We start from the raw sequence: 26,892 nt of genomic DNA on the forward strand, positions 1-26,892 counted from the left end.
CGTGCTGTCCTGTGATCTCTGGGCCGTGAGCGAATGTGACGCTTGAGCGTCTCGCCTACGGCTGAGCGATCGTTACGCAACTAGTGTACCCATACGGTACTTCTTAAGTAAACAGCGTACAGTGTTCTTAGACTTCATAAAGGGTTGTTTATACGACAAAAGAATTTAGTATTGTCAATTGGGGGCCGTCCAGTCCTTCACATATCTCTGCTAGGTAATATCAGCAGACATTATCCATCAGCAAAGGGCGGGATCATATTCCTTGCAGTGCTGATTGGATAAGCGTCTGTTTCGCTTAGTAAAGGGTGCTGAGGGAATCCGGGACCGGAGGTAAGAACAGTACGCTATTGTCTTTGAAAATCTGGTTTTTATTTCAATTTGGTGCCAACTACACACTCAGGCCTAGAATAACTTTAGGAGTTTTGAATGATGACTTTCTTTGTGACAAGAGGCCGCATGGTCTGTCCACCATTTTGTGTGACCCTCATGGAGGTGGAAGGGGGAGGAGCAGCGGCCATTTTGGGAAGGTCAAATTTTTATTTTTTTTTCTGAGCGGCTGGTTTTCAGTTGACTCAGGAAACAATCAGCCATCCACTGTCAAGAAGAAATCATCATTTAATGTTTTTTTTTTTAATGCATTTATTTAATCTATATCATAGTCAATCATAGGTAATAGTGATTGGTACTTATATGTAATATCTATATGCGTGTGCTTACATCAATGTATGTTATTAGATTAAATTTAGAATTGCATTTTCATCTGTGTAAGTTTCACATCTCACCTTCCTGTTTGCCATTTGCATTGATAACGTGCTAAGAAAGATTTGTTGCTACTCGGTAGTTAAAGTGTAAAAGTAATACATTTAAGGGGTAATTTGTAAAGCACGCACACAGTCTCGCCTAAGAATACAAGGGAGATTTGGGTGGTGTATAGTGAATGATTACACTTAAAGATCATTCACATTGATAAACGTGTAGTGTGTTACTGTGAACGTACTTGGTCTGTGTACAAGTGTGCTTACAAGGACAGAGCGTACGCAATCCAAAGGCAGACGCACGCAGCGTGCATTACGCAACGGAGCGTCCGGTTACGCCCACGTAGCTCAAATCACGAAAAGTTGAAATTTTAGCGCAAAGCGATAATTAACGCAAAGGCGATGGTTAGCGCTAAGCGGTAAATAGCGCAAGAGGCGATAAATAACGCAAGTCTATTTTTGGAAAAATCTGAAATTTAGTTTAACAGATCTTGCTCCTAATTGGTAACACAGCTGGGCTGAAGAAAAATTTCTGCGCAGAAAGAGATATATAAATGAAAGTGTACATGTGTTGAGTGAGTGTTTTTGTATACAAGTTTATACAACTTAGAGGTTGAACCAAAAGAAATCGGGTAGGACACACGTGTAAGTGACATACACGGTGGCTAAGGAGGCATCCTTGGTTAAATAATATTTGAGCATTAGAGTATAGCGGACCAGTACAAGACCAGGAGGTCAGACCAGGAGGTCGTACAGACAAGACCAGGAGGTCATAAGGAGACAAAGAGGTCCGCTATAAAGGTAAGAGGCACAACCCCGGGGGTTGGTGCAGAACCCATATAGGCCATAAGCTCTTGCTGAAGGAATCGCGGCCGGAAACATCGATTCCACTGATCTCTCAGTACATAACAGGTAGTGCTTATGTACTGAACGATTGTACCGCACGTAATTGTGTGCAGTAGTTAGTAATCTGACCTAATACCATTAGAGTAAAGTGGTCACAAACGCTATTTGTACATTCTGACGTGATTTGTGTAATTTTTTATTTTTAAAGGGAAGTTCGCTGGTCACTCAGGAACTATCTAACAACCCCACCTTTACTGGAAAGAGTAAGTGTCCTGCGGGTAACCCTCATATGTTCCAGTAAACAGAAGGTTCTTTCTGGTAGGGCCCTGTATCGAGTACGCCAGCACCATGTCGGTGTGATCAGGTCGTATTGGTCGAGGTGGGCGAGTGAGTGGGGTACTCGGTAAACCGCCACCGCCGGCCTATTTTGAATAATTTGGTTTGCTGTAAGGGTTCGCTGAAGACCGTGATATAAAGATCAAAGGAGTAGTAAGCAACACCTGCAGATTATGGGGGCCAATTGTTCAGGTAGGGGGCGATCAACCTCGGTTCGGGTTGATTCAGAGAACCGACCAGTTGGGTCGGCAAGATACATCATGTGTGAAAAATACGGAAGTCACACAGAGGTTTTATGTGATGAATGGGAGAGAATGACTGTACAAGACAGGGACAAATTCCCAAGAATAGGTAGCTTCAGCCCAGAAGTGTTACAAAATTTAAGGAGGAGGATATGTCTCATAAAACCAACAAAGAGACGAAGTAAACATTATGATTATTTGCAGTTAGGGCAACAGGAAGGTGAATTACAAAGAGATTCAATTGACTTTTCTGACTCTTATCTTGAGAAGAGAGACATGGCATCAGGGAGGATTGTGGTTGCGGAGAAAAGCACAGGGTTGAACAATAAAAACGCTCTTAGCAACTGTAGTATAGATTATAAGAATAAGTGTAATAAATGTAACAATGATTATTGTAATACTGTTGAATGTACAACTATTAACCTATGCAAGTTGCACCCCATGTCAAACTTCCCTCAGGAATACAAACAAGAAAGTGAGCCCAGAACAATGTCGGCACCTCTTCCAGCAGCCATCCTACAAGACATCCAGGTGGACGCGACCAAATTGGTAAAGGCAATAATCAAACCCCCTAACGGAGGGTCAGGTGAGGTCGTGTCCACAGGTACGTACAATGTTTTATATCACGCACAAACAAATGTACCCCATATTATAAGACCAAAACAAGGTGATGTAATTGAGTTTAGTCCTGTCAGGGTGATCACAGTCCCCAATGGGAAGACTGACGATCAGGGAACCATTCCCGTCAAGGACAGTGCAATGCGCCATCCCTGGTCCCGGACAGAATTGAGATCAATCATGTCTGATTACCCAGATCCTAGGAAAGATCTAACTGTATGATCAAAGATTCACAGAAGGTATATGAACCCCCTAGACAACGACATAATCATGGTATACAAGGAATCAGGTAGGTACAGGGAAAGCGGTTGAGGGTGATGAGCATCCAAACGTTTGAGGAGGCATCAAATCAGCCAAGACCCCATTTCACTGACACTTGGAGGAAGCCCAGGGTTTGTTATCATTGTAGAAGAGAAGGGCATTATGCCAGTAACTGTAATAACCCACATAAAATCAGACCCCCTAGACATGAAAATGAGCAAAAGTTATGACACACCAAATTATAATCAGGGATCATATAGGAAGAATTTTGGGCCACACCCATAATATATAGTCAGGAAAGGTGATCATTAGGACTGATGGTAAGCCTGAGGTAACGGTTAATAAATTGGGAGGTCATTCACTGAAAGACACAGGAATGACCAGGTGAAACGTTGTAAATGTATCAGTGAAATGTTTTTTTTTCTCTCTCTCTCTCTATCCCCATCTCTGACGAGTATTGGTAAGAATTCACACATTGCATACCCACTTGGTCCTTGCAGAAGTCTACCAAACCCCAGCATGACCTCCGCCACAATGTATTTCTGGCCAGATACAGACAGTGGAGTAATGCAGGTGCTGGTGGGGAGGGACTGCTCAAGGAGACCAGTAGACACATAGATATGACAGCCTAATAAGTCTGACAATGTTTTTCTAATGCTAACAATGTTTTCTTAATGTTGACAATGTTTAAAAATGTTTTGTTTCTCTTTTCTCATTGGTGGTTATTGTCGAGTTATGTAATGTATATATGCACATGAATTGTTCTCTATCTCTTTTGTTTTTTTGTTGTCTCTCTCTTCCCACTCATGTTTCCATGGTTTAAAGATGGTATGTCACCCCTCAGTTGGACCAATGGTAATGCCAGATTTTTTTCTCCTTACAGAAAGATCGCCGGTTAGGAAGGAATATTGCATCACCAGAATGTTCGTTTGGAAGACTGAGAGACAGCACCTTTGAGAGGACAGCAGAACAAGAAGAACAACAAGACGAGAGAACTTATTATCGTAACAAGTTCTCTCCCCCTCAAACTGTTTTCTTATACCCCCTTTACAAATTTCTTCTTTTCTCCTCCTGTAAGATGGACTTGCCCCAAGAGACTGTGATATGGATTTTCCCGTTAACCATGATGTTGACCAGAGCAGTCCGTTTCGGTGAGAGTACCAGTGAGGTCGAGAAAGGATCCAGAAAGGTCCTGATGACTGAGACGGAGGTGTAAATTTCCGATAGCAACCCAATCACCAAGCAAAGGCGAGTACCGGGCACGATCTAACAACCATGTTATCTGTAAACATTTTCTTTGAAGGATTGTTAGTTCAAAAAGAAAAACTGTATCTGTAGGCTCTGTGACAATGGTTGAAGATGGATGCATAAAGAAATGCCAATCCAGTCTTAATATCCATATGGACCAGCATCCATTGAGTGACCATCACTCCTTAGTGGGTAACGTGTTAAATAAAACAGATTGTTGGGTATGCTCTCAAGTACCTCAGGGTCATAGCAAATCAGGGCTAGTACCATTTCCTTTAACGTTAGGGGAGGTACTTGAGCTAAGGGGTGGGAGACCGGTGGACCGGAGGTTTAACATCTCCAGCCCTCCTAGTTTGAAGCTCCACCAATACCATGTGGATAGGTCCCTCTTATGTTTTAATATCTCCAATCCCCGTAAGCCGGGAAATTGGGAAGTGTCATGGAGCAACCTTACCATGACCTTTTCGCATAGAGCAGATAGAATGCCTACAGATACAGAGCTTGTACGCCACATAGCCAGTAGAGGAAAATCTTTCCGGTATCGATATACCTTAGGAAATAGGATTACTAGAGTTGGAGAGGTATCACCAGGATACTGTGCACATATCGTACAAACTGATACGTGCATTAAGCAGATGGAAGAATTAGGGTCAGGAGAGTTCACCTGGAAGGTGTGTAACATGGTAATGTCCTTCTCCGTCCCATATGTCCTCCCCGATGATGCATATTTCATATGCGGGAGAAAGGCGTACAAGTGGCTTGCCCCAAACTCTGAAGGATTGTGTTATATTGGAAAAGTATTGCCTGAAGTGATGACTGTAACACATGACAAAATGAAGGACATACACCGTGGTGCCCAAGCTCCTTATACTCACACCCATTACGAGCACCGAGTTAAAAGACAACTGTCAGAAAGGTTAGAGCATCCGGCCTCTGATCTTATCCATGAATCCACCGGGATTCAGGTTCTGGTAGCGTTAGATTTCACTCGCACCGCTCGAGGAGTGATGAATTATAGATACATTTCCGCACTCGCCAATTTGTTAGATAATATCACCGAAATGTATGATGACACGTTTAGATACACTGGAAGAGAACTTCAAGCTTACAAAACAGAACTAGTTCAGCATAGGATGGTTCTTAATTATCTTACAGCAGTAACAGGCGGATATTGTGTTACATTGGCAACACAGTACGGCATAAAGTGTTGCACGTATATCACAAATAGCACAGAGGATCCGGTAGAGGTCATAGACCAAAAGATGGACGATATTCTCCAATTGAAGTGGGAATTTCGTCGAAAACACAATCTCACCCTTGCTGCTGTAGGTAATGAGCTGACTGGTTGGGTGTCATGGTTGAACCCGCGAAATTGGTTCTCCGGTTTAGGAGACTGGGCTCAAGGAGTCATAATGGATGTTGGAAAGTTTCTACTAAGTATCTTGGGTGTCGTTATATCGATTGGATTGATATTTAGATGCAGGCAGGCTTTAATGAGGTGCAAACAAAGTACAAAAGTGATGAGCTTGAGGAGTGAGGAAACCGTAATTAACCTGGATTTGATTTATGACCCAATGATAGAAACCAGGATGTGATGAAAATGCGATTATACGGTCCGTTTCTTTCACCTGTTTTTCTGCTTTTCTCCAAGATACAAAGACCCCCTTGGACGAGGAAGTTGACGAGACGCTATACAGACAACAGACAAGCACCAAAGATGAAGTTTTGACAACCTATGATATGGACACTTGATGAACTTTGCCATGGATCCCCAGTTTCCCTAGTATTTTTAAACTCACGCTAGCCCAACATTTTTGTAAATCTGATGGCACTGACAAAGCTATTTGCTCATGCCCAAGGAGCAATACAGCGCAAAGAAGACGACTCTCAACAGATACCGAACAAAACTTCAACAACAGATGTACATTTCCCTGACATAGAATATCATTGCATTTTCCATAAGTGTTCTTTATCTTCATCTCTACAACCCTCAGGTAATGACACACATAGGCGATAGGGAATACAGGCACAGATATCAGCAACCACATACCTCCCCCATTCATGTATCATCAACTAAAATGTGCTCCCCCATTTTGTTACAACCACAGCCGAAATGAGCTCGGTAAAGTTTGACAGCCCATCCACAGACCTGTACCACAGGATAAGAAGGAATTCAAATGTATACTTCGCAATACCTCGAAGCTTGATGTACAACACGTACGGCACGATGATACATGACCCCCCAAACATGGATTCATACACACATGCTTCTGCTATCTCACTAGGTCATACCCTCTTCACACCTTCCCCTCTCTCCTCCCTTACCCAACCATGGAAATGTATTAACCCCTGACATATATTTTTCTCTTTTTGAAATGTTTTAGGAAGTGGCAGTTATTGGTGACTGCCAAAGGGTGGACTGTCAAAGTCAAAAATATTACATAGAGAGACCATATAAACTGCACACATATAAGCCGCTATACTTGCAAATATGCGCAGCGAGCACAGCAAACACCAGACATCATGGAGATTTAGAATTGGCTGATGAATTGATGTCATGAATACGTATCATTTGAACAGAACCAGGTGTGCCCATCATGTTTGGTATTGAAGCAAGCAGAATGATGTGTGGGTTAGTTTGATGCTGGTTGTGAAGTTGTGGGACATTGCAGCAGATAGATATGATTATATGTATAAAAGCTAAGATCATATTGTTAGAACAATGGATGCTCAAGACAACCTTTTACTAAGTTTTCAGGGCTGAACCTGATTAGCATATACAAAGAGAATAGTGACTCAATACAAAGGAGAAAGAAAGACCCCTCCCCCAGGTACTGGTCAAACAGGAAGGTAGTGGTCAGGTGTGGCCTCAGAGAACAGATGTAATGTAGCTACACACACACACACACACACACACACACACACACACACACACAGCTACCTGGCACCCAGCAGCATGGCGGCTAAATCCCCAGGACATCCTCCAAACTAAAGGCTAAGTATTGAATTTCACATGGCTAGATAAGGAAACAGACAGATTGCTTTCTGGTTTAAATAGGATATTGTAACTTGGTTGTGTGATTGTTGGGTGTTTGTGGATACTCTGTGAAGTTTGTGATGAATTGGAACAGTATACAATCTGTAGCATAGTATTTGTGGTATTTGTTTGCCTATGGAGATTTAAAATAGATTGTGCTGGTTAGTTATACTATATATCCTGTTAATCATAAATACCACCATGCAGTTACGTTTGTGTTAATTACATTGTGATCTGGTCTTGTGATGAATATGCTCTGGTTATTGAGATACTGAAGTTGTTTGGGATGTGAAATTATGAGATGGTTCTAGGAAGTTGGATTACATTGTGAAAGGTGATTTAGATGGTTTGGAATTGTAAAATCAGAACATATGCATTGTTTTGAGGCTTGGACATTTTGGAATAAAATGGAGTCTTGTGTTTTCTGCTATGTGATTGTGGTGTAGTAGAGTGCCATGTGTTTGGACCTGCAAATCTAAAATGGCTGCTGCTGGATGTCTTCCCCTCCCCCTTTCAGGCATGTGGTGCAGTCTTTGGAATTATGGGAGTTTTCTCAAAATGGAGTCTAGCTTCCATCCCATGCTGTATTCAGCATTGACTAACTGCGCAGCGATTGTCTCTCACATGTGTAGTTTTATCTGCAACCATGTTGTCTCTTATTTAATGTTATCATGAGCCATTTCTCTCTATCTCTCTCTTCTTCTCTTCCCCTTCCATTTTCCCATAAATAGTAATTGTATTGTATTGTATTTCTTGTGTAGTTATCTGGTTAGGTAGTCTCTGTTATATTGTAGTGTATCATTTGTACTGTGATTCTCTTTTACAAGTATATTAGATATAATACAGTTAATAGGCTTTGGACCCTAAACCAGTATCTGTGTATTTTCTATAGTTTTAAGTGTTCACTTGAGCGTCGGTAACGCTCAAGCAGCTTTGTAGCTAGTCAGGTTACACAAGGTTGCACTTACACCCTGTATTCACATTAATGTATTCTGTGTATTTCATTGATAAGGTTTAGACATAAAGGTATAGCGTTGTGAGCGCCTGCGCCGCTGGTGATCTCCTCGTGGTCTCGAGCGTCCGCTACGCCATAGCGAATCATTACTCTAGTCATAGCCAATAACGTGCTGTCCTGTGATCTCTGGGCCGTGAGCGAATGTGACGCTTGAGCGTCTCGCCTACGGCTGAGCGATCGTTACGCAACTAGTGTACCCATACGGTACTTCTTAAGTAAACAGCGTACAGTGTTCTTAGACTTCATAAAGGGTTGTTTATACGACAAAAGAATTTAGTATTGTCAGGGGAGACAGAGAGAGAGTATGCCAGCACACACCAGAGCGCTATATAATTTAGGGATTAACACTATATTGAGTGAATTTTTCCCAATAGCTGCTTGTATATATACAATATTGCGCCTAAATTTAGTGCCCCCCCCTCTCTTTTTAACCCTTTGAGCCTGCAAACTACAGGGGAGAGCCTGGGGAGCTGTCTTCCAGCTGCACTGTGAAGAGAAAATGGCGCCAGTGTGCTGAGGGAGATAGCTCCGCCCCTTTTTCGCTGACTTTTCTCCCGCTTTGTTATGGATTCTGGCAGGGGTATTTATCACATATATAGCCTCTGGGGCTATATATTGTGATATATTTGCCAGCCAAGGTGTTTTTATTGCTGCTCAGGGCGCCCCCCCCCAGCGCCCTGCACCCTCAGTGACCGGAGTGTGAAGTGTGTATGAGGAGCAATGGCGCACAGCTGCAGTGCTGTGCGCTACCTTGGTGAAGACTGATGTCTTCTGCCGCCGATTTTCCGGACCTCTATTGTTGCTTCTGGCTCTGTAAGGGGGACGGCGGCGCGGCTCCGGGAACGAACACCGAGGCCAGTTCCATGCGGTCGATCCCTCTGGAGCTAATGGTGTCCAGTAGCCTAATAAGCCCAAGCTAGCTGCAAGCAGGTAGGTTCGCTTCTTCTCCCCTTAGTCCCTCGATGCAGTGAGCCTGTTGCCAGCAGGTCTCACTGTAAAATAAAAAACCTAAAATAAAATAAGATTTTACTTACCGATAAATCTATTTCTCGTAGTCCGTAGTGGATGCTGGGGACTCCGTAAGGACCATGGGGATATAGCGGCTCCGCAGGAGACAGGGCACAATAATAAAAGCTTTAGGATCAGGTGGTGTGCACTGGCTCCTCCCCCTATGACCCTCCTCCAAGCCTCAGTTAGGATACTGTGCCCGGACGAGCGTGCATAATAAGGAAGGATATTGAATCCCGGGTAAGACTCATACCAGCCATACCAATTACACTGTACAACCTGTGATCTGAACCCAGTTAACAGTATGATAACAACGAAGGAGCCTCTGACAAGATGGCTCACAACAAGAATAACCCGATTTTTGTAACAATAACTATGTACAAGTATTGCAGACAATCCGCACTTGGGATGGGCGCCCAGCATCCACTACGGACTACGAGAAATAGATTTATCGGTAAGTAAAATCTTATTTTCTCTGACGTCCTAGTGGATGCTGGGGACTCCGTAAGGACCATGGGGATTATACCAAAGCTCCCAAACGGGCGGGAGAGTGCGGATGACCCTGCAGCACCGAATGAGAGACTCCATGTCCTCCTCAGCCAGGGTATCAAATTTGTAGAATTTAGCAAACTTGTTTGCCCCTGACCAAGTAACTGCTCGGCAAAGTTGTAAAGCCGAGACCCCTCGGGCAGTCGCCCAAGATGAGCCCCCTTCCTTTTGGAATGGGCTTTTACAGATTTTGGCTGTGGCAGGCCTGCCACAGAATGTGTAAACTGAATTGTATTACAAATCCAGCGAGCAATCGTCTGCTTAGAAGCAGGAGCACCCATCTTGTTGGGTGCATACAGGCTAAACAGCGAGTCAGATTTTCTGACTCCAGCCGTCCTGGAAACATATTTTTCAGGGCCCTGACAACGTCAAGTAACTTGGAGTCTTCCAAGTCCCTAGTACCCGCAGGTACCACAATAGGTTGGTTCATGTGAAAAACAGAAAACACCTTAAGGAGAAATTGAGGACGAGTCCTCAATTCTGCCCTGTCAGAATGAAAAATTAAGTAAGGGCTTTATATATGATAAAGCCGCCAATTCTGACACACGCCTGGCTGAAGCCAGGGCTAATAGCATCGTCACCTTCCATGTGAGATATTTTAAGTCCACAGTGGTGAGTGGTTCAAACCAATGTGACTTTAGGAAACTCAAAACAACATTGAGATCCCAAGGTGCCACTGGGGCACAAAATGAGGCTGTATATGCAGTACCCCTTTTACAAACATCTGAACGTCAGGCACTAAAGCCAGTTCTTTCTGGAAGAAATTCGACAGGGCCGAAATTTGAACCTTAATGGACCCTAATTTTAGGCCCATAGACAGTCCTGTTTTCAGGAAATGTAGGAAACGACCCAGTTGGAATTCCTCTGTAGGGGCCTTCTTGGCCTCACACCACGCAACATATCTTCACCAAATGCGGTGAAAATGTTTTGCGGTTACATCCTTCCTGTCTTCGACCAGGGTAGGGATGACTTCATCTGGAATGCCCTTTCAGGATCCGGCGTTCAACCGCCATGCCGTCAAACGCGGCAAGTCTTGGAACAGACAAGGCCCCTGCTGGAGCAGGTCCTTTCTTAAAGGTAGAGGCCACGGGTCTTCCGTGAACATCTCTTGAAGTTTCGGGTACCAAGTCCTTCTTGGCCAATCCGGAACCACGAGTATCGTTCTTACTCATCTCCCTCTTATGATTCTCAGTACTTTTGGTATGAGAGGCATAGGAGGGAACACATACTCTGACTGGTACACCCACAGTGTTACCAGAGCGTCCACCGCTATTGCCTGAGGGTCCCTTGACCTGGCGCAATATCTGTCTAGTTTTTTGTTCAGGCGGGACGCCATCATGTCCACCTTTGGTTTTTCCCAACGGTTTACAATCATGTGGAAGACTTCCCGATGAAGTCCCCACTCTCCCGGGTAGAGGTCATGCCTGCTGAGGAAGTCTGCTTCCCAGTTTTCCACTCCCGGAATGAACACTGCTGAGAGTGTTATCACATGATTTTTCGCCCAGCGAAGAATCCTTGTAGTTTCTGCCATTTCCCTCCTGCTTCTTGTGCCGCCCTGTCTGTTTACGTGGGCGACTGCCGTGATGTTGTCCCACTGGATCAATACCGGCTGACCTTGAAGCAGAGGTCTTGCTAAGCTTAGAGCATTGTAAATTGCCCTTAGCTCCAGTATATTTATGTGGAGAGAAGTCTCCAGACTTGATCACACTCTCTGGAATTTTTTTCCTTGTGTGACTGCTCCCCAGCCACTCAGGCTGGCATCCGTGGTCACCAGGACCCAGTCCTGAATGCCGAATCTGCGGCCCTTTCATAGATGAGCACTCTGCAGCCACCGCAGAAGAAACACCCTTGTCCTTGGAGACAGGGTTATCCGCTGATGCATCTGAAGATGCGATCCGGACCATTTTTCCAGCAGATCCCACGGAAAGGTTCTTGCGTGAAATCTACCGAATGGGATCGCTTTGTAAGAAACCACCATTTTTCACAGGATCCTTGTGCAATGATGCACTGATACTTTTCCTGGTTTTAGGAGGTTCCTGACTAGCTCGGATAACTCCCTGGCTTTCTTCTCCGGGAGAAAACATCCTTTTCTGGACTGTGTCCAGAATCATCCCTAGGAACAGTAGACGTGTCGTCGGAAAAAACTGCGATTTTGGAATATTTAGAATCCACTCGTGCTGTCGTAGAACTACTTAAGATAGTGCTACTCCGACCTCCAACTGTTCTCTGGACCTTGCCTTTATCAGGAAAGCGTCCATATTTCTTTTAAGAAGAATCATCATTTCGGCCATTACCTTGGTAAAGACCCGGGGTGCCGTGGACAATCCAAACGGCAGCGTCTGAACTGATAGTGACAGTTCTGTACCACGAACCTGAGGTACCCTTGGTGAGAAGGCAAATTTGGACATGTAGGTAAGCGTCCCTGATATCCAGTGACACCATATCGTCCCCTTCTTCCTGGTTCGCTATCACTACTCTGAGTGACTCCATCTTGATTTGAACGCTTGTATGTAAGTGTTCAAATATTTCAGATCTCACCGAGCCGTCTGGCTTCAGTACCACAATATAGTGTGGAATAATACCCCTTCCCTTGTTGTAGAAGGGGTACTTTGATTATCACCTGCTGGGAATACAGCCTGTGAATTGTTCCCAATACTGCCTCCCTGTCGGAGGGAGACGTTGGTAAAGCAGACTTCAGGAACTTGTGAGGGGGAGACGTCTCGAATTTCCAATGTACACCTGGGATACTACGTGTAGGATCCAGGAGTCCACTTGTGAGTGAGCCCCCTGCGTGCTGAAACTCTTGAGATGACCCCCTACCGCACCTGAGTCCGCTTGTACTGCCCCAGCGTCATGCTGCGGACTTGGCAGAAGCTGTGGAGGGCTTCTGTTCCTGGGAATGGGCTGCCTGCTGCAGTCTTCTTCCCTTTCCTCTACCCCTGGGCAGATATGACTGGCCCTTTTGCCCGCCTGCCCTTATGGGGACGAAAGGACTGAGACTGAAAAGACTGTGTCCTTTTCTGCTGAGATGTGACTTGGGGTAACAAAAGGTGGATTTTTCAGCTGTTGCCATGGCCACCAGGTCCGATGGACCGCCCCTTTATACGGCAATACTTCCATGTGCCGTCTGGAATCTGCATCACCTGACCACTGTCGTGTCTTCGTCTGGCAGATATGGACATCACATTTACTCTTGATGCCAGAATGCAAATATCCCTCTGCGCATCTCGCATATATAGAAATGCATCTATAGTCAATAAAATCTTGTCCCTGTCAAGGGTATCAATATTTTCAGTCAGGAAATCCGACCAAGCCCCCTCAGCGCTGCACATCCAGGCTGAGGCGATTGCTGGTCGTAGTATAACACCAGTATGTGTGTATATACTTTTAGGATATTTTTCAGCTTCCTATCAGCTGGCTCCTTGAGGGCTGCCGTATCTGGAGACGGTAACGCCCCTTGTTTTTATAAGCGTGTGAGCGCCTTATCCACCCTAAGGTGTGTTTCCCAACTCGCCCTAACTTCTGGCGGGAAAGGGTATACCGCCAATAATTTTCTATCGGAGGAAACCCACGTATCATCACACACTTCATTTAATTTATCGGATTCAGGAAAAACTACAAGTAGTTTATTCACACCCTACATAATACCCTTATTTGTGGTACTTGTAGTATCAGAAATATGTAACACCTCCTTCATTGCCCTTAACATGAAACGTGTGGCCCTAAAGGAAAATACGTTTGTTTATTCACCGTCGACACTGGAGTCAGTTTCCGTGTGTGTCTGTGTCAACCGACTGAGGTAAATGGGCGTTTTTACAAGCCCCTGACGGTGTCTGAGACGCCTGGACAGGTACTAATTTGTTTGCCGGCCGTCTCATGTCGTCAACCGACCTTGCAGCGTGTTGACATTATCACGTAATTCCTAAATAAGCCATCCATTCCAGTGTCGACTCCCTAGAGAGTGACATCACCAATACAGGCAATTTGCTCCGCCTCCTCACCAACATCGTCCTCCTACATGTCGACACACACGTACCGACACACAGCACACACACAGGGAATGCTCTGATAGAGGACAGGACCCCACTAGCCCTTTGGGGAGACAGAGGGAGAGTTTACCAGCACACACCAAAAACGCTATAATTATACAGGGACAACCCCTTATACAAGTGTTTTCCCTTATAGCATTTTTATATATGTAATCATATCGCCAAATAAGTGCCCCCCTCTCTGTTTTAACCCTGTTTCTGTAGTGCAGTGCAGGGGAGAGCCTGGGAGCCTTCCTCACAGCAGAGCTGAGCAGGAAAATGGCGCCGTGTGCTGAGAAGAATAGGCCCCGCCCCCTTTTCGGCGGGCTCTTCTCCCGGAGTTTGTGAGATCTGGCAGGGGTTAAATACATCCATATAGCCTCAAGGGCTATATGTGATGTATTTTAGCCATAAAAAGGTATTATACATTGCTGCCCAGGGCGCCCCCCCCAGCGCCCTGCACCCTCAGTGACAGTTGGTGACTGTTGGTGAAGTGTGCTGACAACAATGGCGCACAGCTGCAGTGCTGTGCGCTACCTTATGAAGACTGAAAGTCTTCTGCCGCCTGTTTCTGGACCTCTGGACCTCTTCAACTTCGGCATCTGCAAGGGGGGTCGGCGGCACGGCTCCGGGACGAACCCCAGGGTGAGACCTGTGTTCCGACTCCCTCTGGAGCTAATGGTGTCCAGCAGCCTAAGAAGCAAATCCATCCTGCACGCAGGTGAGTTTACTTCTCTCCCCTAAGTCCCTCGTAGCAGTGAGCCTGTTGCCAGCAGGTCTCACTGAAAGAAAAAAACCTAACTTAAACTTTTATTCTAAGCAGCTCAGGAGAGCCACCTAGATTGCACCCTTCTCGGCCGGGCACAAAAATCTAACTGAGGCTTGGAGGAGGGTCATAGGGGGAGGAGCCAGTGCACACCACCTGATCCTAAAGCTTTTATTATTGTGCCCTGTCTCCTGCGGAGCCGCTATATCCCCATGGTCCTTACGGAGTCCCCAGCATCCACTAGGACGTCAGAGAAACTTTCTTTCTAGGAGCTCAGGAGAGCCCCTAGTGTGCATCCAGCTCGGCCGGGCACAGAAATCCAACTGAGGTCTGGAGGAGGGTCATAGTGGGAGGAGCCAGTGCACACCAGATAGTACCTAATCTTTCTTTTAGAGTGCCCAGTCTCCTGCGGAGCCCGTCTATTCCCCCATGGTCCTTACGGAGTTCCCAGCATCCACTAGGACGTCAGAGAAATTTTAATATGGTAAGGTACTTCTGTGGTAAAATACAGCTTCTGTTGTAGAACACAAGAAATGACAAATACTCACTGTTTACAATGCACACCAAAATCTTCTATTTTGTTCAAAGGAATTGTCTGGTATTCTGAAGGCCCCTCATCTGGAGGTTTGTACCCCTAATGGTTGCAAATAAACAAAGAACTATAAAAAACAGGCAAATATAATCCATAGAAATAAACAAAAAATAAAACTATGATGCAACAATATAAAAACAGAATCATTACTGCCCCTGATTTGTGCATCTTTTGCACTCCTGTGTTTTCTGTCACTGGCTCTATTGTACTAGAACTTATACAGCGCACAGGCTGAAGAAATAAAGAATGTTTCTAGTGGGGGATTTAATAATCTAGAACATGTTGATGAAACATCATTTGCGTGATAGCAGCAGTTTGCAGAGACTTCTGGCCAAGTTGGAACTGATGACTTTGCATGCACGATGCAGAGTTGGCAGATGGGTGTATGTGGAGGGTTGCACATGCAAAGCTCATTGACTAATAAAATCCTTAACCAAAAAGGTTAACATTAGGTACTTTCTGGCAGGAGGGAGCAAAGTGCAGTCGAGCAATACAATTGGAAGCAGTGTTGGGATGTCAGACTACAGTATCAGCTCACACACCCAAATCCTCTGTAACTTACAATCTACTACTGTGTGGGCTGGAGAGAGCTAAATATGCTGAAATAAATGTTCTCTACCATGTGAAAGGGTAGCTGGGTGTACTGAAACGCACAAGGCAATACATAATAAAGTAAAAAAAACACGTTACTGGATCTTGTAACCAGGCTGCATTAAATAACTATGTCCTAAACGTACTGTGATTTGCTTTTAACATATATTACCTTAGGATAAGTTCTGAAAGCTCCAAGATTTACTTTGCCAGCAGATATTGTCCTGGTGGGATCAATCTGTGGAAGTGAAATAGTTACAACCCAACAAAAGAATAACATGGAGGCGGTACTGAGCTTATTATAAAATAAGAGATCAGGTTTCTGCATTGTAATATGACATTAGCTAGCTTTGCATAACAGCAGTGCATTAAACATTAGCTTGGGTCAGTGTGTAAAAATACAATGTATGTTAACTCACTTTTTCTGCAAAGTGACATCTATAGTAAGAACATCATTTTATAGCAACTTAAAAAAAAATCAAAAAAAATCAGACAATACTCACCACTACAGCAACAAAAGGCTCCTGGAACTGCTGATTAAGCATCTGAGTGCTGACATCAATCCCTGAAAGCCAGCAGCCATAGCCAGGATGACTGTGGTACCAGCCAATTGCATTTTCAAGTCGTCCAACCTGAAGAGAAAGTAATTTGTCAAAGTACCTACTGCCCTCTTCTGGAATACTGCTATTATTGTTCAACTTGCAGATCTCTAGAATTAAGGCAGGCAAGCAACCTGCACAATCTGTTCTTGGGATTTCCCGACTATCAGATATGCAAAACGTTCCATTAGAAACATACATTCTATCTTGAGGTCCCAGAAAAAATAAGAATTTACTTACCGATAATTCTATTTCTCGTAGTCCGTAGTGGATGCTGGGGACTCCGTAAGTACCATGGGGGAATAGCGGCTCCGCAGGAGACTGGGCACAAAAGTAAAGCTTTAGAACTACCTGGTGTGCACTGGCTCCTCCCCCTATGACCCTCCTCCAAGCCTCAGTTAGGATACTGTGCCCGGACGAGCGTACACAATAAGGAAGGATTTTGAATCCCGGGTAAGACTCATACCAGCCACACCAATCACTCCGTACAACTCGTGATCTAAACCCAGTTAACAGCATGATAACAGAGAAGCCTCTAGAAAAGATGGCTCACTACAGCAATAACCCGATTTTTTGGTAACAATAACTATGTACCAGTATTGCAGACAATCCGCACTTGGGATGGGCGCCCAGCATCCACTACAGACTACGAGAAATAGAATTATCGGTAAGTAAATTCTTATTTTCTCTAACGTCCTAAGTGGATGCTGGGGACTCCGTAAGGACCATGGGGATTATACCAAAGCTCCCAAACGGGCGGGAGAGTGCGGATGACTCTGCAGCACCAAATGAGAGAACTCCAGGTCCTCCTCAGCCAGGGTATCAATTTTGTAGAATTTTACAAACGTATTTGCTCCTGACCAAGTAGCTGCTCGGCAAAGTTGTAAAGCCGAGACCCCTCGGGCAGCCGCCCAAGATGAGCCCATCTTCCTTGTGGAGTGGGCATTTACAGATTTTTGGCTGTGGCAGGCCTGCCACAGAATGTGCAAGCTGAATTGTACTACAAATCCAACGAGCAATAGTCTGCTTAGAAGCAGGAGCACCCAGCTTGTTGGGTGCATACAGGATAAACAGCGAGTCAGATTTTCTGACTTCAGCCGTCCTGGAAACATATATTTTCAGGGCCCTGACAACGTCTAGCAACTTGGAGTCCTCCAAGTCCCTAGTAGCCGCAGGCACCACAATAGGTTGGTTCAGGTGAAACGCTGAAACCACCTTAGGGAGAAACTGAGGACGAGTCCTCAATTCCGCCCTGTCCGAATGGAAAATCAGATAAGGTTTTTACAGGATAAAGCCGCCAATTCTGACACGCGCCTGGCCCAGGCCAGGGCCAACAGCATGACCACTTTCCATGTGAGATATTTTAACTCCACAGATTTAAGTGGTTCAAACCAATGTGACTTTTTGGAACCCAAAAACTACATTGAGATCCCAAGGTGCCACTGGAGGCACAAAAGGAGGCTGTATATGCAGTACCCCTTTTACAACGTCTGAACTTCAGGGACTGAAGCTAGTTCTTTTTGGAAGAAAATTGACAGGGCCGAAATTTGAACCTTAATGGACCCCAATTTCAGGCCCATAGACACTCCTGTTTGCAGGAAATGTAGGAATCGACCCAGTTGAATTTCCTCCGTCGGGCCTTACTGGCCTCGCACCACGCAACATATTTTCGCCAAATGCGGTGATAATGTTTTGCGGTTACATCCTTCCTGGCTTTGATCAGGATAGGGATGACTTCATCCGGAATGCCTTTTTTCCTTCAGGATCCGGCGTTCAACCGCCATGCCGTCAAACGCAGCCGCGGTAAGTCTTGGAACAGACAGGGTCCTTGCTGGAGCAGGTCCCTTCTTAGAGGTAGAGGCCACGGATCCTCCGTGAGCATCTCTTGAAGTTCCGGTTACCAAGTCCTTCTTGGCCAATCCGGAGCCACGAATATAGTGCTTACTCCTCTCCATCTTATCAATCTCAGTACCTTGGGTATGAGAGGCAGATGAGGGAACACATACACTGACTGGTACACCCACGGTGTTACCAGAGCGTCTACAGCTATTGCCTGAGGGTCCCTTGACCTGGCGCAATACCTGTCGAGTTTTTCCCAACGGTTTATAATCATGTGGAAGACTTTTGGGTGAAGTCCCCACTCTCCCGGGTGGAGGTCGTGTCTGCTGAGGAAGTCTGCTTCCCAGTTGTCCACTCCCGGAATTGCTGACAGTGCTATCACATGATTTTCCGCCCAGCGAAGAATCCTTGCAGCTTCTGCCATTGCCCTCCTGCTTCTTGTGCCACCCTGTCTGTTTACGTGGGTGACTGCCGTGATGTTGTCCGACTGGATCAACACCGGCTGACCTTGAAGCAGAGGTCTTGCTAAGCTTAGAGCCTTGTAAATGGCCCTTAGCTTCAGGATATTTATGTGAAGTGATGTCTCCAGGCTTGACCATAAGCCCTGGAAATTCCTTCCCTGTGTGACTGCTCCCTAGCCTCGCAGGCTGGCATCCGTGGTCACCAGGACCCAGTCCTGAATGCCGAATCTGCGGCCCTCTAGAAGATGAGCACTCTGCAACCACCACAGGAGGGACACCATTGTTCTTGGTGACAGGGTTATCCGCTGATGCATCTGAAGATGCGACCCGGACCATTTGTCCAGCAGGTCCCACTGGAAAGTTCTTGCGTGGAATCTGCCGAATGGGATTGCTTCGTAGGAAGCCACCATTTTACCCAGAACCCTTGTGCATTGATGCACTGAGACTTGGCTCGGTTTTAGGAGGTTCCTGACTAGCTCGGATAACTCCCTGGCTTTCTCCTCCGGGAGAAACACCTTTTTCTGGACTGTGTCCAGGATCATCCCTAGGAACAGAAGACGAGTCGTCGGAACCAGCTGCGATTTTGGAATATTGAGAATCCAATCGTGCTGCCGCAACACTACCTGAGATAGTGCTACACCGACCTCCAACTGTTCCCTGGATCTTACCCTTATCAGGGAATCGTCCAAGTAAGGGACAACTAAAATTGCCTTCCTTCGAAGGAATATCATCATTTCGGCCATTACCTTGGTAAAGACCCGGGGTGCCGTGGACCATCCATACGGCAGTGTCTGAACTGATAGTGACAGTTCTGTACCATAAACCTGAGGTACCCTTGGTGAGAAGGGTAAATTTGGACATGAAGGTAAGCATCCTTGATGTCCCGAGACATCATGTAGTCCCCTTCTTCCAGGTTCGCAATCACTGCTCTGAGTGACTCAATCTTGAATTTGAACCTCTGTATGTAAGTGTTCAAAGATTTTAGATTTAGAATCGGTCTCACCGAGCCGTCCGGCTTCGGTACCACAACAGTGTGGAATAATACCCCGTTGCCTGTTGCAGGAGGGGTACCTTGATTATCACCTGCTGGGAATACAGCTTGTGAATGGTTTCCAAAACTGTCTCCCTGTCAGAAGGAGACATCGGTAAAGCCGACTTTAGGAAACGGCGAGGGGGAGACGTCTCGAATTCCAATTTGTACCCCTGAGATATCACCTGAAGGATCCAGGGGTCTACTTGCGAGTGAGCCCACTGCGCGCTGAAATTCATTGAGACGGGCCCCCCACCGTGCCTGATTCTGCTTGTAAAGCCCCAGCGTCATACTGAGGGCTTGGCAGAGGCGGGAGAGGGTTTCTGTTCCTGGGAACTGGCTGATTTCTGCAGCCTTTTTCCTCTCCCTCTGTCACGGGGCAGAAATGAGGAACCTTTTGCCCGCTCGTCCACGAAAAGACTGCGCCAGATAATACGGCGTCTTCTCATGTTGAGAGGCGACCTGGGGTACAAACGTGGATTTCCCAGCTGTTGCCGTGGCCACCAGGTCTGAAAGACCGACCCCAAATAACTCCTCCCCTTAATAAGGCAATACTTCCAATTGCCGTTTGAAATCCGCATCACCTGACCACTGTCGTGTCCATAACCCTCTACTGGTAGAAATGGACAACGCACTTAGACTTGATGCCAGTCGGCAAATATTCCGCTGTGCATCACACATATATAGAAATGCATCTTTTAAATGCTCTATAGGCAAAAATATACTGTCCCTATCTAGGGTATCAATATTTTCAGTCAGGGAATCCGACCACGCCAACCCAGCACTGCACATCCAGGCTGAGGCGATTGCTGGTCGCAGTATAACACCAGTATGTGTGTAAATACATTTTAGGATACCCTCCTGCTTTCTATCAGCAGGATCCTTAAGGGCGGCCATCTCAGGAGAGGGTAGAGCCCTTACAAGCGTGTGAGCGCTTTATCCACCCTAGGGGGTGTTTCCCAACGCACCCTAACCTCTGGCGGGAAAGGATATAATGCCAATAACATTTTAGAAATTATCAGTTGTTATCGGGGGAAACCCACGCATCATCACACACCTCATTTAATTTCTCAGATTCAGGAAAACTACAGGTAGTTTTTCCTCACCGAACATAATACCCCTTTTTTGGTGGTACTCGTATTATCAGAAATGTGTAAAACATTTTTCATTGCCTCAATCATGTAACGTGTGGCCCTACTGGAAGTCACATTTGTCTCTTCCCCGTCGACACTGGAGTCAGTATCCGTGTCGGCGTCTATATCTGCCATCTGAGGTAACGGGCGCTTTAGAGCCCCTGACGGCCTATGAGACGTCTGGACAGGCACAAGCTGAGTAGCCGGCTGTCTCATGTCAACCACTGTCTTTTATACAGAGCTGACACTGTCATGTAATTCCTTCCAACAGTTCATCCACTCAGGTGTCGACCCCCTAGGGGGTGACATCACTATTACAGGCAATCTGCTCCGTCTCCACATCATTTTTCTCCTCATACATGTCGACACAAACGTACCGACATACAGCACACACACAGGGAATGCTCTGATAGAGGACAGGACCCCACTAGCCCTTTGGGGAGACAGAGGGAGAGTTTGACAGCACACACCAGAGCGCTATATATATACAGGGATAACCTTATATAAGTGTTTTTCCCCTTATAGCTGCTGTTTTATTTAATACTGCGCGTAATTAGTGCCCCCCTCTCTTTTTTAACCCTTTCTGTAGTGTAGTGACTGCAGGGGAGAGCCAGGGAGCTTCCCTCCAACGGAGCTGTGAGGGAAAATGGCGCCAGTGTGCTGAGGAGATAAGGCCGCCGATAAGGGGGCGGAGCCTATCTCCCATTTTTCTATGTATTCTGGCAGGGGTTAAATGCATCCATATAGCCCAGGAGCTATATGTGATGCATTTTTTGCCATCCAAGGTGTTTTTATTGCGTCTCAGGGCGCCCCCCCCCAGCGCCCTGCACCCTCAGTGACCGGAGTGTGAAGTGTGCTGAGAGCAATGGCGCACAGCTGCAGTGCTGTGCGCTACCTTGTTGAAGACAGGACGTCTTCTGCCGCCGATTTTCCGGACCTCTTCTGTGGCTCTGTAAGGGGGCCGGCGGCGCGGCTCTGGGACCCATCCATGGCTGGGCCTGTGATCGTCCCTCTGGAGCTAATGTCCAGTAGCCTAAGAAGCCCAATCCACTCTGCACGCAGGTGAGTTCGCTTCTTCTCCCCTTAGTCCCTCGATGCAGTGAGCCTGTTGCCAGCAGGTCTCACTGAAAATAAAAAACCTAAAACTAAACTTTTCACTAAGCAGCTCAGGAGAGCCACCTAGTGTGCACCCTTCTCGTTCGGGCACAAAAATCTAACTGAGGCTTGGAGGAGGGTCATAGGGGGAGGAGCCAGTGCACACCAGGTAGTTCTAAAGCTTTACTTTTGTGCCCAGTCTCCTGCGGAGCCGCTATTCCCCCATGGTCCTTACGGAGTCCCCAGCATCCACTTAGGACGTTAGAGAAATGGTCAAATACAGATGCATCCTCCTACATCTAGTCTCAATACGCCATGCAGCGCGAGATGCCTGAAGTGAGCGAGCCACCAGGTGCTGTGAAACTAACGTCAGGCGTCCTTTTCTGCCAAAAATACATCTTAGTCGAAACGCAATGCGACTAGGACGCATGAGGAGACTGTGCCGATTAATTTGATTGAGTCTATATACGGAGCATAACAGAACTTGTATTGGAAAAAAGGTGTGGCTAGTACATTGTAGTATTTCGTATACAGATTCAGATACTCAGATCTACAAGTGTCATATCAAATGTATCAGCGTAGTCTCTTCATGGGGTTCCAATGTATATAGACGGACAAGTTAAAAGATACAGTCATTAGGTCGACAGGGGCAAAAAGTCACTTTTTTTTTTATTAATGCTTTCACAACTTGGCCTCATTTACTATCCATGTCACAAACTACTCACTTTAATAACCTTGTGGTGTGGTAAAAAATATGTTTAAAAAAAAAATAAGAATTTACTCACCGGTAATTCTATTTCTCGTAGTCCGTAGTGGATGCTGGGAACTCCGTAAGGACCATGGGGAATAGCGGGCTCCGAAGGAGGCTGGGCACTCTAGAAAGATCTTAGACTACCTGGTGTGCACTGGCTCCTCCCACTATGACCCTCCTCCAAGCCTCAGTTAGGTACTGTGCCCGGACGAGCGTACACAATAAGGAAGGATTTTGAATCCCGGGTAAGACTCATACCAGCCACACCAATCACACCGTACAACTCGTGATATGAAACACAGTTAACAGTATGAAACAATAGAGCCTCTCCACAGATGGCTCAACAATAACCCGATTTAGTTAACAATAACTATGTACAAGTATTGCAGATAAACCGCACTTGGGATGGGCGCCCAGCATCCACTACGGACTACGAGAAATAGAATTACCGGTGAGTAAATTCTTATTTTCTCTAACGTCCTAGTGGATGCTGGGAACTCCGTAAGGACCATGGGGATTATACCAAAGCTCCCAAACGGGCGGGAGAGTGCGGATGACTCTGCAGCACTGAATGAGAGAACTCCAGGTCCTCCTCAGCCAGGGTATCAAATTTGTAGAATTTTGCAAACGTGTTTGCCCCTGACCAAGTAGCTGCTCGGCAAAGTTGTAAAGCCGAGACCTCTCGGGCAGCCGCCCAAGATGAGCCCACCTTCCTTGTGGAATGGGCATTGACAGATTTTGGCTGTGGCAGGCCTGCCACAGTATGTGCAAGCTGAATTGTACTACAAATCCAACGAGCAATAGTCTGCTTAGAAGCAGGAGCACCCAGCTTGTTAGGTGCATATAGGATAAACGGCGAGTCAGATTTTCTGACTCTAGCCGTTCTGGAAACATATATTTTCAGTGCCCTGACAACGTCTAGCAACTTGGAGTCCTCCAAGTCCCTAGTAGCCTAGGCACCACAATAGGCTGGTTCAGGTGAACCGCTGACACCACCTTTGGGAGAAACTGGGGACGAGTCCTCAATTCTGCCCTATCCATATGGAAAATCAAATAAGGGCTTTTACAAGACAAAGCCGCCAACTTTGATACTCGCCTGGCAGAAGCCAAGGCCAATAACATAACCACCTTCCACGTGAGATATTTCAGATCCACGGTTTTTAGTGGTTCAAACCAATGTGATTTTAAGAAACTCAACACCACGTTGAGATCCCAAGGTGCCACAGGAGGCACAAACGGGGGCTGACTCTGCAGCACTCCTTTTATAATGTCTGAACTTCAGGTACTGAAGCTAGTTCTTTTTGAAAGAAAATCCACAGAGCCGAGATCTGTACCTTAATGGAACCCAATTTAAGGCCCATAGTCACTCCTGCTTGCAGGAAATGCAGAAATCGACCTAGTTGAACTTCCTCTGTTGGGGCCCTATCGGCCTCACACCATGCAACATATTTTCGCCATATGCGGTGATAATGAGTTGCTGTAACCTCTTTCCTGGCTTTAGTAAGCGTAGGAATGACTTCCTCCGGAATGCCCTTTTCCTTCAGGATCCGGCGTTCAACCGCCATGCCGACAAACGCAGCCGCGGTAAGTCTTGGAACAGACAGGGCCCCTGCTGCCGCAGGTCCTGTCTGAGTGGCAGAGGCCATGGGTCCTCTGATATAAATTCTTGAAGTTCTGGGTACCAAGCTCTTCTTGGCCATCCACGAGTATCGTTCTTACTCCTCGCCTTCTTATTATTCTCAGTACCTTTGGTATGAGAGGCAGAGGGGAGAACACATAAACCGACTGGTACACCCACGGTGTTACCAGAGCGTCCATAGCTATCGCCTGAGGGTCCCTTGACCCGGTGCAATATCTTTTATAGCTTTTTGTTGAGGCGGGACGCCATCATGTCCACCTGTGGCCTTTCCCAATGGTGTACAATCCTATTGGAAGACTTCTGGAGGAAGTCCCCATTCTCCCGGGTGGAGGTCGTGTCTGTTGAGAAGATCTGCTTCCCAGTTGTCCACTCCGGGAATGAACACTGCTGACAGTGCTAACACATGATTTTCCGCCTATCGGAGAATCCTTGTGGCTTCTGCCATCGCCATCCTGCTTCTTGTGCCGCCCTGTTGGTTTACATGGGCGACTGCCGTGATGTTGTCTGATTGGATCAGTACCGGCTGGTTTTGAAGCAGAGGCCTTGCCGGCCTCAGGGCATTGTAAATGGCCCTCAGGTCCAGAATATTTATGTGTAGGGAAATAACCTGACTTGACCAAAGTCCATGGAATTTTCTTCCCTGTGTGACTGCCTCCCAGCCTCAAAGGCTGGAATCCATGGTAACTAGGACCTAGTCCTGTATGCCGAACCTGCGGCCCTCTTGAAGATGGGCACTCTGCAGCCACCACAGTAGAGATACCCTGGTCCTTGGAGACAGGGTTATCAGCCTATGCATCGGAAGATGCGATCCGGACCACTTGTCCAACAGGTCCCTCTGAAAAGTTCTTGTATGGAACCTGCCTAATGGGATTGCTTCGTAGGAAGCTACCATTTTTCCCAGGACTCGCGTGCAATGATGCACCGCTACCTATTTTGGCTTCAGGAGGTCTCTGACTAGAGATGACAACTCCTTGGCTTTCTCCTCCGGGAGAAACACTATTTCTGGTTTATGTCCAGAACCATCCCCAGGAACAGTAGATGTGTCATAGGAACCAGCTGTGACTTTGGACTGTTTAGAATCCAACCATGCTGTTGTAGCACTTTCCAAAATAGTGTTACCCCGACTACCAACTGCTCCTTGGACCTCGCCCTTATAACGAGATTGTCCAAGTACGGGATAATTACAACTCCCTTTTTTTTGAAGGAGTATCAACATTTCGGCCATTACCTTGATAAAACACCCTCGGTGCCATGTACAGTCCAAACGGCAGTGTCTGGACTTGGTAATGGTAATCCTGTACCACAAATCTGAGGTACTCCTGGCGAGGATGGTAAATGGGGATATGCAGGTAAGCATCCTTGATGTCCCAGGATACCATGTAATCCCCCTCGTCCAGGCTTGGAATAACCGCCCTGAGCAATTCCATCTTGAACTTGAATTTTTGTGTTCAAGGATTTTAAATATAAAAATGGGTCACACCGAACCATGCGGTTTCGGTACCCCAACCCGTGTGGAATAGTAACCCCGTCCTTGTTGAAGTAGGGGCACCTCGAGTATTACCTGCTGGGAATACCGCTTATTAATTGCCTCTAGCCCAGCCTCCCTGCCTGAGGGAGTTGTCAGCAAGGCATATTTTAGGAAACGGCTGGGGGGAGACATCTCGAATTCCAGCTTGTACCCCTGAAATACTACTTGAAAGAAACAGGGATCCACCTGTGAGCGAGCCCACTAATTGCTGAAATTTTTGAGACGGCCCCCCACCGTACCTGGCTACACCTGTGGAGCACCCGCGTTTATGGTGTGGCCTCACAGGAGGCGGGGGAAGAATCTTGATTCTGGGAACAGGCTGACAGGTGCAGCTTTTTTCCCTTTACCCTTGTCTCTGTACAGAAAGGAAGCGCCATTTGACCCGCTTGCTTTTCTGAAGCCGAAAGGACTGTACCTTTGTCTGTGAGGAAACCTGAGGTAAAATTATTTCTTCCTAGCAGTTGCTGTGGATACGAGGTCCCAGAGACCATCCCCAAATAATTCCTCACCCTTATAAGGCTCTCTATGCGCTTTTTAAGTCAGCATCACCTGTCCAGTGACAGGTCTCTAATACCCTCCTGACAGAATGGACATTACATTTATTTTGGATGCCAGCCGGCAAAATATCCCTCTGTGCATCCCCCATATATAAGACGACGTCTTTAATATGTTTTTATGTTTGCCAACTAGTATCCCTGTTTGACAGGGTTACAGACCACGCTGCAGCAGCAGTATCTGCAGGTCTCAGTCTAGTACCTGAGTGTGTAAATACAGACTTCAGGATAGCCTCCTGTTTTTTATCAACAGGTACCTATTAAAGTGGCCGTATCCTAAGACGGCAGTGCCACCTTTTTTGACAAACGTGTGAGCGCCTTATCCACCCTAGGGGATATCTCCCAGCGTAACTTATCCACCTGGCGGGAAA

The 26,892-nt window shown here is 46.3% G+C and overlaps 1 protein-coding gene across 1 annotated transcript in view; it reads right to left on the reverse strand.

Moving 5' to 3' along the window:
* COPS5 (COP9 signalosome subunit 5) overlaps positions 1 to 26,892 on the reverse strand; it is an 83,597-nt gene that overhangs the window by 47,642 nt on the left and 9,063 nt on the right. Inside the window, exons 3-5 of the mRNA XM_063923865.1 lie at positions 16,396 to 16,524; positions 16,065 to 16,130; positions 15,258 to 15,343 (exon numbers count right to left, since the gene is read on the reverse strand). Coding sequence (XP_063779935.1) covers positions 15,258 to 15,343; positions 16,065 to 16,130; positions 16,396 to 16,524 — 281 coding nt within the window. The remainder of the gene's footprint in view (positions 1 to 15,257; positions 15,344 to 16,064; positions 16,131 to 16,395; positions 16,525 to 26,892) is intronic.

Source organism: Pseudophryne corroboree, chromosome 5 (assembly GCF_028390025.1).
Source record: "Pseudophryne corroboree isolate aPseCor3 chromosome 5, aPseCor3.hap2, whole genome shotgun sequence".
NCBI classification, from domain to species: domain Eukaryota; kingdom Metazoa; phylum Chordata; class Amphibia; order Anura; family Myobatrachidae; genus Pseudophryne; species Pseudophryne corroboree.